We start from the raw sequence: 17,292 nt of genomic DNA, 5'->3' as shown, positions 1-17,292 counted from the left end.
GTGGTGCTGTGGGCTTAAAGGTTTGCACTTGTTTTTATTCAAACAAAATCCTGTGAAGTGAATTCTGTCAAGATTTTACATTCACTTATTGATAATTGCACATGCTGGATCAGACAATAATGTTGTAAGTGATAGATTGTGTGCTTCATGTTGAAAGAGACAATTTGATTTTTAATCCATTTTATGAAAAACCTACCTCAGTTTTTGTTACAATGCAAGATTGTAAATGCTACATGTTGGAAGACACCATTATTTTTCTATTGTGTTTTTTTCCCCATCTACCTCAGTTTTTGGTACGATTTGGCACAATTTGGAAAGGTTTTAAACAGCCATTTTGATACAATTGCACTGTTGTAAATGCTAGATTGTAACGGCTTAATTTGGAAAGAAACTGAAAAAAATAACCTACCTCTGTTTTTTTGTACACTTACACACAAGATCCGTCTTTAAGTGTTTTTGTCCTTACCTGCTAAAACATTGTCATTTTTATTTACATTTGAACAACCTTGACCACATAGTCAAGTCAAGTCAAGTTTATTTGTATAGCACATTTCATACACAGAGGCAATTCAAAGTGCTTCACATAAAATGGTTGACAGGAAAATAAAAGAATAGAAGAAGAGAATAACATGGACAGTGCTCCTTCACACTAGGTGAGCTGTGAAAACCATAGTTAACTGTTAATAAGTGCATAATAAATTCATTTATTAACCTTAAAGCAGCTACGAGCAAGATTTTCGATGGTTATTAAACAGTCTAAATTTAATATCGATGCCTCACATCTTACCTCTAATATTAGACGAGACCAACGCAGAGTAGTCTCGCTTGAAAGCAGAGTGAATCAGCGAGTGTTGTCTTGATGATTAGTCTGTCTGCGGGCCGGTGTCATCAGGAAGTGAAATGAAACGGTTTGCGGCAGCCACTTCGGCTGTTTTTGGCCAGCGCTAGCGGGCCCGATATCTGGCTTTGTCCAGTCCAACTTGTGTGTCGATTTGAGTGCCGATGCTCGTGAGCGCTTTATCGCGCTGGCCATATGCTACGTCCTGACCTAGCCTACCTAGCCTTGTTCAATCATTGTTAGCCAGGTTCGGCATCTGAAAGCTGTAGTTGTTGTGACAGGACTCACCGTGTTTACTCCCAGAAGTAACGCAGATACCATATAGTCTCATTCTTCAGCTGAGGGCCGAACAGAGGGTTAGCCTGGGCCAGGATCGCTATCAACCAGCTGAGAGATAGAGAGAGGGAGAGAGGGAGGGAGGGGGAGAGAGAGACAGAGAGAGAGAGAGAGAGAGGGATGAGAGAGAGAGAGGGAGAGAGGGATGGAGAGAGAGAGAGGGAGGGAGGGGGAGAGAGAGACAGAGAGTGCGCGTAATATTTTAGGGCTGCAACTAACGATTATTCTCATTATCGATGAATCTGTTGATTATTTTCTCGACTAATCGATTAGTCGTTTGGTCGATAAAATATCACTAAATGATATTTAGTGATAAAGCCCAAGGTGACATCCTCAAATGTCTTCTCCTGTTCTGAGCAACAGCCCACAACCCAAAGAGAATCAGTTTACTGTCACAGAAGACTAAAGACACCAGAAAATATTCACATCTAAGAAGCTGGAACGAGGGAATTTCAGTATTTCTTAGTTCTGAGAAATTAGTCTAAAGTAAACTAATAATCAATTAGTCCAATTAATCAATTACGACTAATCATCACAGCTGTATAATCGTTAATCTGTCATATGGCTACAGCTGCTTCTATTTCAATGATTTGAAATCACTTGTGTCGATATCGCTGTCAGGGATTCTGGACAACACCAAACTTCATTTCAGTGGGTAAATATAAATGTTGTATTCTTTTCCCGGAACTGTGCGTGCGTGCGTGCATGTGTCTGTTGGTGTGTGTCTGTGTGCGCGTGCGTGTACAGAGTGTGTACTCACAACAGGTAGCAGCAGATGGCGGTGAGGATCAGACTGGTGATGATCACCCTGTGACACAGAGAGCAGGGTATTTTAAACGTTGTTTTCAAAGCCATCCCTTGACCTCTCACCTCAAGATATCTGAATGAGAATACATTCAGGCGGCGTCTCGTCATAGACGCGTGGTCAATGGGTCAGCATGGGGGAAATCCCCCCGTTCTTCCCAGCCAGCATAGTTAGCATTTAGCTGCTAGCCCAGCCCAGGCAGACAGGATCGGGGATTCAACCACCGCAGTAAACGCACATCTGAACAGACGTTTATGTACCTGCTGTTGAATCCCCAATCCTGTAGTTTAGAGCCGCAGCACCGTCCTTTGGTGAGTCAGCCCATTGAGATACGGTATATGGGTTTTTTTCCCCCACCGTCTAGTCTCGCGCGGCAGCCGTAGTAACATTTTGTGGGCGTTCCCACACAGACCGACTGTATCTATTGGTTCTATGAGTACCCACATGTCTCCTCTTTACAGGTAAGGTAACGTTAGCATTGTTTGATAAGGTAGCACGAGCATGTTTCTCATTACTGACAGAGTCTCCATAGACTTGAAGCATTGCTGATGATACCCCAGAAAATCATCTTCTTCACAGCCTAATGTTGGCAGTTATGCATGGCGTCATGCCTCACACACACACACACACACACACACACACACACACACACACACACACACACACACACACACAGGAGTGTGTGTAGCCTGACTGTACTGAGTCAGCATCACTGTTGTTTTAACCTGTATGACTCACACTTTTTTTACATCCAAATACAACAACAATAACAGACAGAAACATCATCTCGTCTTCACATCGGCGCAGAGCGAGCTGCTGCTTGTTTTACAGCTCAGTGGTTCTTAGTGGTTCTAGCGAGCTGCTGCTTGTTTTACAGCTCAGTGGTTCTTAGTGGTTCTAGCGAGCTGCTGCTTGTTTTACAGCTCAGTGGTTCTTAGTGGTTCTAGCTAGCTGCTGCTTGTTTTACAGCTCAGTGGTTCTTAGTGGTTCTAGCGAGCTGCTGCTTGTTTTACAGCTCAGTGGTTCTTAGTGGTTCTAGCTAGCTGCTGCTTGTTTTACAGCTCAGTGGTTCTTAGTGGTTCTAGCGAGCTGCTGCTTGTTTTACAGATCAGTGGTTCTTAGTGGTTCTAGCGAAATGCTGCTTGTTTTACAGCTCAGTGGTTCTTAGTGGTTCTAGCGAGCTGCTGCTTGTTTTACAGCTCAGTGGTTCTTAGTGGTTCTAGCGAGCTGCTGCTTGTTTTACAGCTCAGTGGTTCTTAGTGGTTCTAGCGAGCTGCTGCTTGTTTTACAGCTCAGAGGTTCTTAGTGGTTCTAGCGAGCTGCTGCTTGTTTTACAGCTCAGTGGTTCTTAGTGGTTCTAGAGAGCTGCTGCTTGTTTTACAGCTCAGTGGTTCTTAGTGGTTCTAGAGAGCTGCTGCTTGTTTTACAGCTCAGAGGTTCTTAGTGGTTCTAGCGAGCTGCTGCTTGTTTTACAGCTCAGTGGTTCTTAGTGGTTCTAGAGAGCTGCTGCTTGTTTTACAGCTCAGAGGTTCTTAGTGGTTCTAGCGAGCTGCTGCTTGTTTTACAGCTCAGAGGTTCTTAGTGGTTCTAGCGAGCTGCTGCTTGTTTTACAGCTCAGTGGTTCTTAGTGGTTCTAGCGAGCTGCTGCTTGTTTTACAGCTCAGTGGTTCTCAACGTGTGGTCCAGGGACCACCAGGGGCACTTGAGGACCCCCTCAGCAAATTTGATAAATTGATGAATTTACCCATTATTCAATTTTGAAGAATAACAGTTTGTTTTTTGTTTTTTTATAATATTTTTTATAATATTTTTTTTCAGATTTTTTATCCCATTTTTATCCCCCATTAGTGCTAATTTAATTTATTTATCCTGGTTGCTACTCCACCCTCTGCCGATCTGGGGAGAGACGAAACTGGCTCCATGCTTCCTCCGAGACATGGGCAGTTAGCCAGCCGCTTCTTTTCACCTGACAGGGGAAGCTTCACCGGTAGGACATAGCACGTGGGAGGTTCACGCTATTCCAACCAGTTCCCCTCCCTCTGAACAGGCGCCCTTAACGACCAGAGGAGGAACCACATTAGCAACCAGGATATTGCATGTTTTGGTGAAGGGGTTCCTATATGAAGGAAGAATAATAACATAGTTAATGTTAGATAATGTAATAGTTTCTGAGTTCAGAGACAAAATCATATTAAAAAAACATAATAATAATAATACATTTAATTTATAAAGTGCTTTTCTAAAAACTCAAAGATGCCTTACAGTTCGCAATATTTTTCCCATGATGGCGAAGGCTAGGCAAAGGCATGACCCGCCCCTCTCTGCCTCTGATTGGCTGACTGTACTCGGCTGCTCTCGCCTTCTTTCCAGGCGAGCCAGAAGTATCTCAAACGAGCCTAAATATACTTTCATTCGTGATGCAGTGGAGGGGAAAGCAGCCTACTTTGAAGCATGATTCCTATAGATATTATATTAGTGGTGTGTTTGCTGGACAGACAGCTAACATTCATACATGACTGCAGTTAGTTGTTGCTGAGGCTATGGTCATCTAAGCATTTGTTTTTGGTTTGATCTGATTTGATCTTTATTTGTCTCGAACAAAGAACATAAAACCGTTTAAAAAAAAAAACAGGTAAATAGACAAGACCTTTTCCAAGGTCAGTTCAATAACTGTTCGAGAAGGGACAGGGGGAAGTAAAAGACTTATCAATCCCTGCCCCTTCTTTACAATAATTTAAATTGTGTTATGAAAACACATTTGTTCATAACGTGAGCAGCAGGTGCAAAACAATCATTAAATCAACAAGCATGAGATACGTAAGGGATAATGTATATTGAGGCGGTGATTACGGGGGAAATAATGACCGACAGGTGATGATTGAGCCCGACGCGCAGCGGAGGGCTTAATGATTCACCTGAAGGTCATTATTTCCCAGTAATCACCGCCTCAATATACATTATCCCACTTAGAACACGGCCTACAACTAAATCATTCAATAATCTGACAAAAATAATTATTCAAATAGATTTTTTAATAGCGTTTTCAACGACAAAGCGGTTTCATTCGTAATTGGCACACAAGACACCACAGCTGCAACTGGTTGGCCTAATTAGTAGTGTTTGCTGACAAAAAGCTCTTATCAACTGATTAATCCAGGTGTGGCAGAGCAGCGGTCGGTTGTCGAGAAATAATGACCGGTGAATCTTGTTGATTGACCAATCAGAATCGAGTATTCAAGAGAGCCGTGTTCTAATTCATTATATTGAACGTTACAATTGCAAACCCTGTAACTGAGTTATTTAGGCCTACTTAGCCTATTACACAGATGTGTATTTTTTTCTTGTCATTCTAAATTTCATCACATTGTTGCTCTGATTAATATTTAAATGCAAATACATGTCACTCTTGTGTTAGAATGAGAATGAGAATTAAAGTTAACTGTAAATGGGCATTGACACTGTTATTATATCACTCTTGATCAATTCTCATGAATCTTTTATCCTTTCCTTTTTTATTTGTCTGTAGGCTACATGATACGTGCACTGCCAAGAGTAGTGGCAGCATTATAAACCAGAGACCAGCAGACTATATCAAAAACATAAACACACTGTGGCGTGTTTCATGCAGGCTAGCAATCCAAACTGCTGTCTGTCTGACCCACTGAGTCTGACCACAGACTGTAGAAAGAGACGCAGGATAGCCAAGCGAATGTGATTGGATGAACGTTTGACGCTAGGCCAATCACAGGCAGAGAGGGTGCCTCCAACCTTCGCCATCTTCCGGAAAAAAATGACGCTTACAGTGCAGGGGTTAAAAAAAGAGAGGCAAAAAAAGCATCAAATGGGGATCCATTAGCTCTCTTAGAGCTCAGTCCATACATTAAATGTATAGACTGAATTAGGGGTCCTTGATGAGATTTGATCAAATCTGAGAATATGTATTCCAACATGACTACATTGTAGGTAGAGAGACAACAGAGCAACTATGATCAAAATCATCATTCTAAAAATGCATAAATCTGCTGGAAACCCTCTGGAATTCCTTCAAGGACCCCTGGTGATCCAGATGGATGGAGGGAGGGAGGCAGGCAGGATGACGCACCCGGCCTCCATCATCCAAACCCCCCATGATGCAGGAACACACTGGTAACATTTGAAAAGATGTAGGCTAATGCAGCAGTACGACACATTATTACATGTATTTTTTTTAACAGTGTAACGTTAGCCTACCAGTAAATGCAGTAGGCTACAAGCGGATAACATGGAAGGAGACACTAAATTGTTACCACCACCACCATTATCATCACCACAGTGCAGCCCTGTCACTGTCAGTGATAACGGGCACCTAAACGTTAGCTTAGCCCCGGTTAGCTTACCCCCGGTTCGGTCCTTTAGGCACCAAGAACGGGGCCACGACGCCCACCAGTGCCCACAGCGTGGTGAAGCAGATCATGGGCAGCGCCAGAGAGTGGGACACCATGGCTCACACAGACGCAGACGGATAGAGAAGTGAAGATGCTACGGGTCTCCTTGGAAAATAAGAACAAGCGCATCTAATGGCTCCTCCTGGATGCTGCAGCTCTCTGGTCCCGCCCACAAAGCGGAGACGGCACTTGATTGGTCTGAGCCGCTGCGATTGGTGTTGCTGATTGGCTGAACCCGGGTGCCTGTCAGTATTACAGTGCGCTTTGAGGGTTTTTCTTCTTCTTCTCTCAAGGTATCCCAAAACATTCACAGTTTTAATAATTGTCTAATTTATTTTATCTCTAATTTTGTACTTGTTTTATTATTATTCATTTATATATTTTGTTATTAGCCTATTTATTAATGTATTACTAATTTATATTTTGTTATCATTTATTATGTTGTTTATCTAGGCTACTATGTATTATTTAAAAAAATCACAATATTACTTAAATTATTATTTCTGAATGTATATTATTAATTGTTTTGACAAGGAGAATTGGCTAAGAAGATGAAAACGATCATCATTATTATTATTATTATTATTATTATTATTATTATTATTATTATTATTATTTTAATTATTATTATTATTATTATTATTATTGATCCTGACTTGAGGACCCTGTGCACAGCAAGGGTCTCACATATTCAGTTTCGCTGAGAGCAATGCTTAAACTTCAACGCTTCAGGCATACAGTATAGGCGGATTACATGATGGGCCCCTGGCCCTGGACACATGAAGGGCCCCCCTCACAGTGCACAAACACAGAATTAAGGCCAGAATAAGAACTAAGACAGGGGTTCCAACTTCCTAAACTTTTCCGTCCAAGTACCACTGCGTACCAAACCAAATTTCCCAGGGAAAATTTAATATAAGGCTACTAGCTGGTTCAAAACAGACACACACGGACACACACACACACCCACACACACACACACACACACACACACACACACACACACACACACACACACACACACACACACACACACACACACACACACACACACACACACACACAGACACCTGCCAACATTAGGCTGTGAAAAAGAGGATCCCTTTGAAAATGTTTTTTTCCCTCGCCAACATTTTGTCTAACTTTGGAGTGTTATTTAGCTACTTTCCTGACAAATTAGCATGACATGCTTGGTACAAATTGATTCCTTAAAGGCCCATTCCGTTGGTTTTGGCGAGAAATAAATGTGCACAAAGTGTTTATTATTGGCACTGAGTGAATGCGCCTTGACGTCACTTAAAAATGCCGACCAGGGGCGTTTCTCTCAGACCAGCCGTTCAGAAGATACATTGGAAAACCTGTTTCGAAGTGGAGAGCATCTCCCGCCACAGCTAGAGGATGTGACGTCTCGCGCGTTCACGTCGAGCTTGTCTCTTGTCCTAGACGCTAACAGGAAATGGCTGAAGTAGCTTTTAACGTTACGCTCGTCGCTAGCTGCTAGCTAAAGGAAACAACAAAACACAGACTCCAGAAAAAGTCCAGACTAAATAAATAAATATTTATCTAATGAAGCCCGTCTGGCCAGACAGCAGCAATGTGACCGACATCGGGGGGAAACTAGAGTCAGGACTGTGTTTTCGGTTCATGAAGGGAACTTGCTGCTTGTAGCTACTGTAATGTGGTTTTGACCAGATAACGTTAGCTGCTTGCTAATGGATTTTCAAGATTCAAGATTTGTACTGTCACTCCGTAGTACAAGTATCTGACCACCTGGTCAGAAACTCTGCTAACATTACCGTCTTGTGTGAAGTAATGCAACCCTAACGTTACTACCGTTATGCTTATGGTCATGGAACATTATTGTTTGACTGCATTTAGCTGCGGTGGTGATTCGTTAGCTTGATGCTATACGCGGCTAACTAATAGATTTAGCTATATTTATAGAAATTACCACCAGCCCCACTAATAACGTTACTGTCTTGTGTTGATAATGAATCTAACAGTCGGAAATATGCCTAACGTTAGCCTACTGTCTGTTATGCTTACGGTACATTGTTTGACGGTAGGCTACCGTACATACAGGGGGAGCAGGCTATTTCCTGGCTTGTGCTAACATGAGTATCCGCAGCCAGCAGGCTCTGACTGCAGTGGGACTGCACATACTAGTAATGTTAGCTTGATGCTAATCGCGGCTAACTAATATTAATTTACATTTATAGAAATTACCACCAGCCCCACTAATAACGTTACCGTCTTGTGTGGATAATGAATTTAACAGTCCTAAATATGCCTAACGTTACTGTTATGCTTATGAAACATTGTTTGATTGTTCAGTTTGGTCAACTCCAGGCATTACACGGTACCGTACATACAGGGGGAGCAGGCTATTTCCTTGCTTTTGCTAACATGAGTATCGACTTGCCCGCAGCCAACGCAAGCCAAAACACGGCCAAACATGCCACAATAACGTCCCCTAATTCATCCAGAATCCTTCCTGGGCATCTCGAGGCTGATCTGACCGATAAATTGTCCAGGTTGCCGCTTTCAAGTGGCTTTTATGAGTTAACGTTACAAAGCAACGAACAGCTCTGCTGTTGCCAGGCAACTGCTTGTGCGCGTGCGAGTATGGTGCCCGCGCGTCAGCTCGTTCACACGCTGCCTGCAGTTACACTAACGGCCACCGGCGTCAGTAATAGTGAGTTTTGACGGATTGGGCCTTTAAGCCTTCTAGTTTCATATGATACCAGAAACTTCCCTCTGGCTTGAAAACTGAGCCTGCTGCAGTCTCTGAAAGTAAATGTTAAAAATTGGGATATTTCTCAAATATTCAAGTTCAAGTTCAAGTAGTTTATTGTCATATGTATAATACAATGTATAATACAATGAAATTCTTTATGCTCTGAGCACCCTCAGCCTTACATACACAAGGACATGGTCACAAAGACCGACAGAAAAAGGGTGTAGACCTACATAACTATGTAGGCTACACGTGATACAGACCTGTTTGTTCAAATATCGCGATATTTCTGAAAATCAGACGATTCCGGTTAATCCTCAGGGTTAATGTGTATGTAAAAACTGTTTTCTGTAAAAAAACAAACAAAAAAAAACAAATGCAATTCTCTGGCGGACCACAGTTTGGGAGCCAATGAACTAAGACATACATTCACCTGACTCTCAACAGGATTTACATCCCCGTCAGCCACCTGAACTCAAAGCCAACAGCACAAAAATAAATGAACTCACCTGTATCTCCATAAAGGCAACAAAATTAACGTTTGTGTCCACCAGTCAAATAGTGAATGTTCACATTTTACCAGCCACTCAATAGATTACCATTGTTCTTTTGGATGGTGAGTGAAGCAAATCTACCAGCCACTTTTACCAGCATTTGGCTGGTGGCTGTGCTAATTTTGGACCCTGTCTCAATAAAACAGGATTTATAGCACAGGTACACTCAATTAAAGCCAAAACACAATAACCCTCTAATTGTTCATACACTTATGGAACATTTTGTCAAAAATAAATGGTTGGGGGGGCCCTATAAGGGATCATTTGATCCTAGGCCCGGGCAAGATCTGCGGTGGTCCTGTGGCTCTGGGTTATGGGCCCCCTGAGCTCTGGGGCCCCTGGGCCTGGGCCCAGTAGGCCCGTTCGGTAATACATCCCTGGCTTCAGGACAGGTCATAACATCATAAAGCAAACTGCAGCTAACATCCCACCATCAGATGTCTGGTGTACAAAATCAACCGTGTGAGTCATGAAACAGAAAACTACCTCAGTGCTTATCTCATGTCCTGACAAAGGCATTGCAGGTACAATACAGAATGAGTTAGTGATCGGGGTACTAAAGTATAATTCATGTTTCCTTTCTAATTGAGACATGGAAAATGGTTAAAAATCTAAATTGAAGAATGAACAGTCAAAGATTTTAAAATTTAAACTGAAAATCAATTTGCAAACAGAATCAAAAAACACAAAAACAATCAAAGTCTGAACCCATTTTTCATTTTAGGCATTACCTTTTTATCATTATTCATTTTAGATTGGAAAAATGCAAAATTAACATTGAAAAGTAAAATTCAAAGTTGAAAATACAAAATTGAAAACTGAAAAATGGAAGTCACGTGACCATCTCGGGGTACGACCACATTTCAAGGTACGCCCATATAAGGTATGCCCACAGACAGCCAAAAGAAAACGGAAGTCAATTGCTGAAAGTCAAAATAAAAGTACCGTATCCTGTGTCACAGGGGCAGCTTGTGAACAGGCAAGGCAGGCAACTGCTTGGGGCCGCAGTCGGTTAGGGCCCCCTGAGGCCTGACAAACTTTACTCCACAGCAGTGACCACAAACCAATGGAAAATTTGCAATGGCATTGAAACCTCCCTATAGGGGCTCCATCGACAATTTTGAATGACATGAATTCACTTTCACTTTCAATTCAAGTCAAGTATGTGACTCATTCCCGTCAAACTTGTATGATTCACGTATTCTCTTGAATTGAAAGTGAATGAAGTAAATGAATTTTTCTGGAAGTCAAAACGAAAGAGAAAAAAAGAGGATGTGGGGAAAAAACAAGTGGAGCAGATAACAGCAAGGAGCAGATAGCAGATAGCAGATAGCAGATAGCAGATAGCAGATAGCAGATAGCAGATAGCAGATAGCAGATATTAGGCAGATAACTGAATGCTCTTATTTTAGTATAGCAACCTATGGGGAGATAGGCTACTTGAATAAATTCAGCTAGCAATGGTGTCACTATTATTATTTTTTTAGTTAACCTGGTTAAGCTAATAGTTAAGCTATTAATTGCTATGAAAGCAGGGCAAACAATTAGCACCAGTCACCACTCACCAGCAAATGCTGGCAATAAAATATAAATCTGCAAGTGGCTGGTAGGTAGATTTGATTCACTCACCACCAGCCAAAAACAAACAATGCTAATCCATTGAGTGGCTGCAACATTTGAACATTCACTAGACATTTGGCCGGTGGACAAAAAAGTTAACTTTGCACCATGTATGAAAGTTATGAATAGGCTAATAAAATATGTCCTAGGAACTTGAGGAATTCCAATGATAATATTGATGTATTTTTCATTGGTGTCAGGTTATTAATAAAATGATGGGGATGAGGATGGGAATTTTTGCCTAGGGCCCGTACAGACTCTAGAATCGCCACTGGCGTTAGGCTCAGTTAAAGAGCATTAGCTAACGTCATGATTGATATACTATGGATATCAATTTTAGGTATTGTTTCTCGGCCCAGAAAATGTTATGGACCCGTGCTTCTGTCTGGCTGTGGGCGTACCTTATATGGGTGTACCTTGAAATGTGGATGTATCCTGAAATGGCCATGTGACTTCCATTTTTCAATTTTGTATTCCCCCCCCCCATTTTTTTATCCCATTTTTATCCCCCATTAGTGCTAATTTAATGTATTTATCCTGGTTGCTACTCCACCCTCTGCCGATCTGGGGAGAGCCGAAACTGGCTCCGTGCTTCCTCCGAGACATGGGCAGTTAGCCAGCCGCTTCTTTTCACCTGACAGAGGAAGCTTCACTGGTCGGACATAGCACGTGGGAGGTTCACGCTATTCCAACCAGTTCCCCTCCCTCTGAACAGGCGCCCTTAACGACCAGAGGAGGAACCACATTAGCAACCAGGATATTGCATGTTTTGGTGAAGGGGGTTCCTATATGAAGGAAACCCCCGGGAGGCACGGGGAGAACATGCAAAATCCACACAGAAAGGCCCTTTTGACGACCCCACCCGGGCGGTGGGCATGCGGACGGGCACGCACTTCAGCGCTCACAGCGTCCCAGGTGGGAATCGAACCCAGGACCTTCGAGCTTTGTATTTTTAACTTTGAATTTTACTTTTCAAAGTTAAATCTGCATTTTTTCAATCCGAAATGAATAATGATAAAAAGGGAATAGCCAAATTGAAAAATGGGGTCCGACTTTTATTATTTTTGCTTTTCGATTCTGTTTGCAAATTCAATTTTCACAGTGTCACTGTGGGCGTGCACTTTGTGGTTTTCAAGTAATATGAGGGATCAGCTGAGCAGCATTTTGGTAAACAAACCGCGTCACTGGGTGGCAACGGCAATGGAACCCTATGGAGCCCAAGTGGCGCGAGGCTTGAGTGGCTGACTCTAGCCAGTTAACTCTGTTTACATTTTAAAAACTGTGACAGTTCACACAACTAACACAACATGCATCAAACTCTTGAGCTTTTGATAATTGATTGATTGATAACTTTATTGATACAATAATAGCAGAATTGTGCAAGACAATACAACAAAAATATTGATCAAAAGGAATAAAACACAATAAAGCCCAAGGGCTTGTTTCCATTGTTTCCAGCTACTTCTGCTCTCACTCAGAATGTCAAAAATATAGGCTAAGCGATGTCATGTAGGCTATAGTTTTTGAGATACCGGTATTAACATTTGTTTGGCACAACTCATCTACTATTAACTGCCGCGGGGTTCCGCATTTCTGGGTGGCAACTGGCAAGTGACGTCACCCTGCTATGGTCTCTCCCGATTCTAAATATAGCTGAACCGTTTGGTTTGACTAAGTAAAACATTTGTTTATAAGCATTTTACAAAATGTCTATTAGAAAGTAGGCTAAATGGCGGATAAAAATATCTGGTAGCCTACAGTTCTGAAGCAGCAAGTAGGCGGTCACTTTGCCTTTCTGTAGAGACAGTCGGTATGTGTGGAAACGCCCACAAAATGTTATACGGCTGGCGCAGCTAAATTGTTGTTTGTAAATTGTAAATTGCATAGAACGGGGGATTTACCCCACCCTCACCACGCCCCCAGCCACGCTGTCGAGCCAGCGTGAGGAGACATCGCCTCAACCTATTGCACTCACCTGGTTCACACCTCGGGTGTTGGTTTTGTCAATCGGTGCAGCGTGAGCCACGGAGTGGAATTTTCTGTTCACCGCAATCGCTTGCTATGGATCATTTATGTCTGAGTTTATTGCCAGACTTTTCACTCTTAACTTTGCAAGGCGCTTGGAAGCAGCCATTTATTGGATTTGGTCGCGCTGCTCGCGCAGCCTGTGATATGGGATAAAGAGTGTTAAATGGAGCAACTGGACTGGACTTGTACCGATCTGCCTGCTGCCCGGGCGCAGCTTTTGTTTTTGTGATCACCAGTCAGCCGCAATATTATATTAGTCAACAGAAAAGTAACCGAAGTGTTGATCCACGGAAAGTTTCGTTGACACTGGATTCCCTGCAGCCTGTTGCACCAGCTGAACGTAAGTTCTCTCTTGTTTAGCGTGTGAATGAATGAATGAATGAAAACTTTATTTAACAGATTGCAGATTGGGTACAATAGCCTACAGTAGGCAATACACACAATTGTTAAAGGAACACTCCGCCCATTTTCAACCAGCTTTGTATCATTAGAACATCAGTAGTATATCAGAAAACTGTAAACTTTTTTGAAGTCTGTCATTTAATTTGACAGTTATTGAGTGTTAAAGTGTGGACCAGTGACATCCCTGGTCCACACTAACTCAAATTAATAACTCATTAACTCAAATCAACTCTCAATAACTGTCAAATTAAATGACAGACTTCAAAACAGTTTACAGTTTTCTGATATACTACTGATGTTCTAATGATACAAAGCTGGTTGAAAATGGGCAGAGTGTTCCTTTAAGGGGATGCAGACCCGAGAAAGACGTTTGTCTTGTTTACATCAGGGTCCCCCATTTTCAATTCATAGTGACATTTATGACACACACAACATACATGACATCATGACATTTATGGCATAGGGCCCTAATACAATACATAGGCCTACATGACATACAGCATGACCTACATGACATACAGGTATATAGTACTGTTACATTTGTGACATATACGATATGCAAATATACAGTACTGTTACCCATAGATCCTAACAGAGAATATATACATATGATGATGGGGAGGAGACTGTACATTAGGAGGCGGCGAATTGCAGCCTCCCGTAGGTGCTCTCTAAGAAAAAATTTTTGAATGTGGGTAGGGATTAGAGCTGCACAATATATCGTTTCAGCATCGTCATCGCAATGTGCGCATGCGCAATACTCACATCGCAGAACGCGCAATGTCATAGGATAAGGCAAAGTAACTCAAACATGTCATGCTATAACTCTTTTGCTGGTTGATACTCAGCATTAGCACACTAGCATCCTGCCAATCACTCTGGCTGCAGCTAAAAACACTTGCTACTATGTCACCCACGCAGGTTACCCACTACCTTCTTAAAGGGACAAGGCTTGATGAGCTCATCAAGTCATTTGGTGAAAATTCCTGTATTCTTTCATATCGCAATATATATCGCAGAAACCAAATATATTGCAATGTCTGTTTTTTCCAATATCGTGCAGCCCTAGTAGGGATGCACATCTTTTTACGGCTGTGGGTAGGGCGTTCCACATTGTTGTGGCATAATTGCGAAATGTGTTTAGTCCCTTGTTTGTGCCGAATCTGGGTTGCACATGGTTTGTGGAACTCCCTCTGGTGTTGTGGGCGTGGTACTCACTGACCTTTGAGAAGTATTTCGACATGTACATGGGTACCTGTGTGGTGTAGTGTATCTTGTAGACCAGGCCCATTGCAAGTTGCTGTACTCTGTCGTCTACTCTAAGCCATCCTAGGTAGTCAAAGTGGGCAGGGGTGAGGTGGGTTCTAGGAGTAAGGTCAAGTAGTAGTCTGACCAGTTTGTTTTGTGATGTTTGTAATCTTGTTTTTAGCGCCTTTGATGTGCTTTGGTACCACGAGGTGCAAGCATAGTCGTAGTACCCTTGAATGAGTGCTCCTGCCAGAGTCTTCAGGGTATTCTTGTTTACCAGAGAGGAGATCCGGTACAAGAATCTAGTTCGTTGGTTGACTTTTTTGATTACATTGGATGCCATTTTGTCACAGGAAAGATTTGCCTCTAGGATGGAACCCAGGTATTTAATTTAATCTTTCCTTGTGACAATATTGTCACCCACTGTAACTGAGAAGCCGTCGGTCTTGCTGAGTTTGTTATTTGATCCGAAGAGAATGGACTCTGTTTTACCTCTGGTGTCACCAGATAGTCACAGTGACGTGTACTCCACATGCAATGACTACAATTATTGAACGCCAATTTTTGTATAGTATATAGTATAGTATAGTTTTAACCTGTAGTGTGTGTGTAAGTGCCCGTAGCAAGTGCCTCTTATTGTATTTATCACAAGCTTCCTGAATCCTGTGGTGTATGTCCCATTACCGCTTAATGCAGTGTGTTCTGGGTAAACATACATTATCGTAACATATAAAATATATACCGTACCTGTCTCATCGTTGGTTGAAATCATCAAACTGAATTAGCGTTAACTGCAAGGCAGCCTCGCAATGCAAGTTCTAGTATGAACCTTCAACATTGAGGACAGTATAAGCCGTACAGAGTAGACGCATGCACAGTCAACATAAAGACTTACATTAAAATAAATAAAATGAAATAATCTCATTGCTGGTTGGAATCATGAAACTGAATTAGCGAGGTAGCCTTGCATGCATGTTAGGGTGCATCAAATTGCAATGCAAAAATGAAATCTCAACATATCAAACTGTCTGGGGTTGCATTTTGTTATGAGACACAGAAAAATGACTTTTGCAAAGTTTTGGGAAAATCTATTAAGATTTAGGGGTGTAACACAGCATGTGAAAAATACGAAAATCTGCCTTTTTGGGTCAAGGCAAATTTTAGAAATGCATAGATTGCACATTTTGAATAGAACAAGATGTTTTTTTTTTTGTTTTGTTTTTTAATATTTTTTCCCAGATTTTTTTTATCCCATTTTATCCCCCATTAGTGCTCACTTGATTTCTCAATCCTGGTTGCTACTCCATCCTCTGCCGATCTGGGGAGAGCCGAGACTGGCTCCATGCTTCCTCCGAGACATGGGCAGTCAGCCAGCCGCTTCTTTTCACCTGACAGAGGAAGCTTCACCGGTAGGACATAGCACGTGGGAGGTTCACGCTATTCCAACCAATTCCCCTCCCTCTGAACAGGCGCCCTTAACGACCAGAGGAGGAACCACATTAGCAACCAGGATATTGCATGTTTTTGTGAAGGGGGTTCCTATATGAAGGAAACCCCCGGGAGGCACGGGGAGAACATGCAAACTCCACACAGAAAGGCCCTTTTGCCGACCCCACTCGGGCGGTGGGCACTCGAAGACATGCGGACGGGCACGCATTCCTTCAGCGCTCACCTCGTCCCCAGGTGGGAATCGAACCCACGACCTTCGAGCTGTGAGGCGATAGTGCTTACCACTGCACCACCGTACCTCCCATGTATTTATTTTTTAACAGAACATTTGAATTTGAATAGAACATTTATTTATTTGAGAACATTGAAGCAACCTAGAACCGAGAACATTGAAGCAACCATTGAGCAACCTAGAGTCCTAGTCCTGGTCCAGCTTGCGCTTGCAGCTGCGCAGTTTTGGCTGTTTAGAGCGGTCATGCTCCACTGCTTGCAGTACATTCTGCAGATGCTCCCCTCCCCTGGCTGCTGCCACGAAGTCTGATGTGAGTTTGACGCCACGTTCGGCGCAGTCATTCACAACATTGATGGCACGTACATTCACCGCACCCATCTGGAATTCCACACTGGTAGCCCAATCCTCTACATCAAGCGAAAGAAACGCTAGATCAATGTGCAGCTGATACATGCCGAACCAGCAGTCTGGGTTGGCGAGGTCGGCCAAGCTGGTGGTCGACGAGAGGGTTGGGAACTTCGGCTTGCCGAAACCAGTGCCAAAGCGGAGCTGTGGGGCTCGCATTGGGACATCAGCCGGCTTGTGCTCGAAGATGGCATTTGCAAGTGTGCGCCGCTCG

The 17,292-nt window shown here is 42.6% G+C and overlaps 1 protein-coding gene across 1 annotated transcript; it reads right to left on the bottom strand.

Moving 5' to 3' along the window:
- Window positions 1–1,131: 1,131 nt before the first annotated feature.
- atpv0e2 (ATPase H+ transporting V0 subunit e2) lies at window positions 1,132–6,494 on the bottom strand (the record flags this gene model as incomplete). The annotated part of the gene is made up of 3 exons (XM_083635461.1): window positions 6,356–6,494; window positions 1,935–1,982; window positions 1,132–1,225 (listed from the first exon to the last, which is right to left on the bottom strand). The coding sequence occupies exons 1-3, from the start codon at window positions 6,457–6,459 to the stop codon at window positions 1,132–1,134; spliced, it is 246 nt and encodes an 81-aa protein (XP_083491587.1). The 5' UTR covers window positions 6,460–6,494.
- Window positions 6,495–17,292: the final 10,798 nt, after the last annotated feature.

The sequence above is a fragment of the Poromitra crassiceps genome (assembly GCF_964638095.1).
Source record: "Poromitra crassiceps genome assembly, chromosome: 4".
Classification (NCBI taxonomy): Eukaryota; Metazoa; Chordata; class Actinopteri; order Beryciformes; family Melamphaidae; genus Poromitra; species Poromitra crassiceps.
The sequence above is the reverse complement of the archived record's forward strand: the minus strand, read 5'-3'. Positions and strand labels throughout refer to the sequence as shown.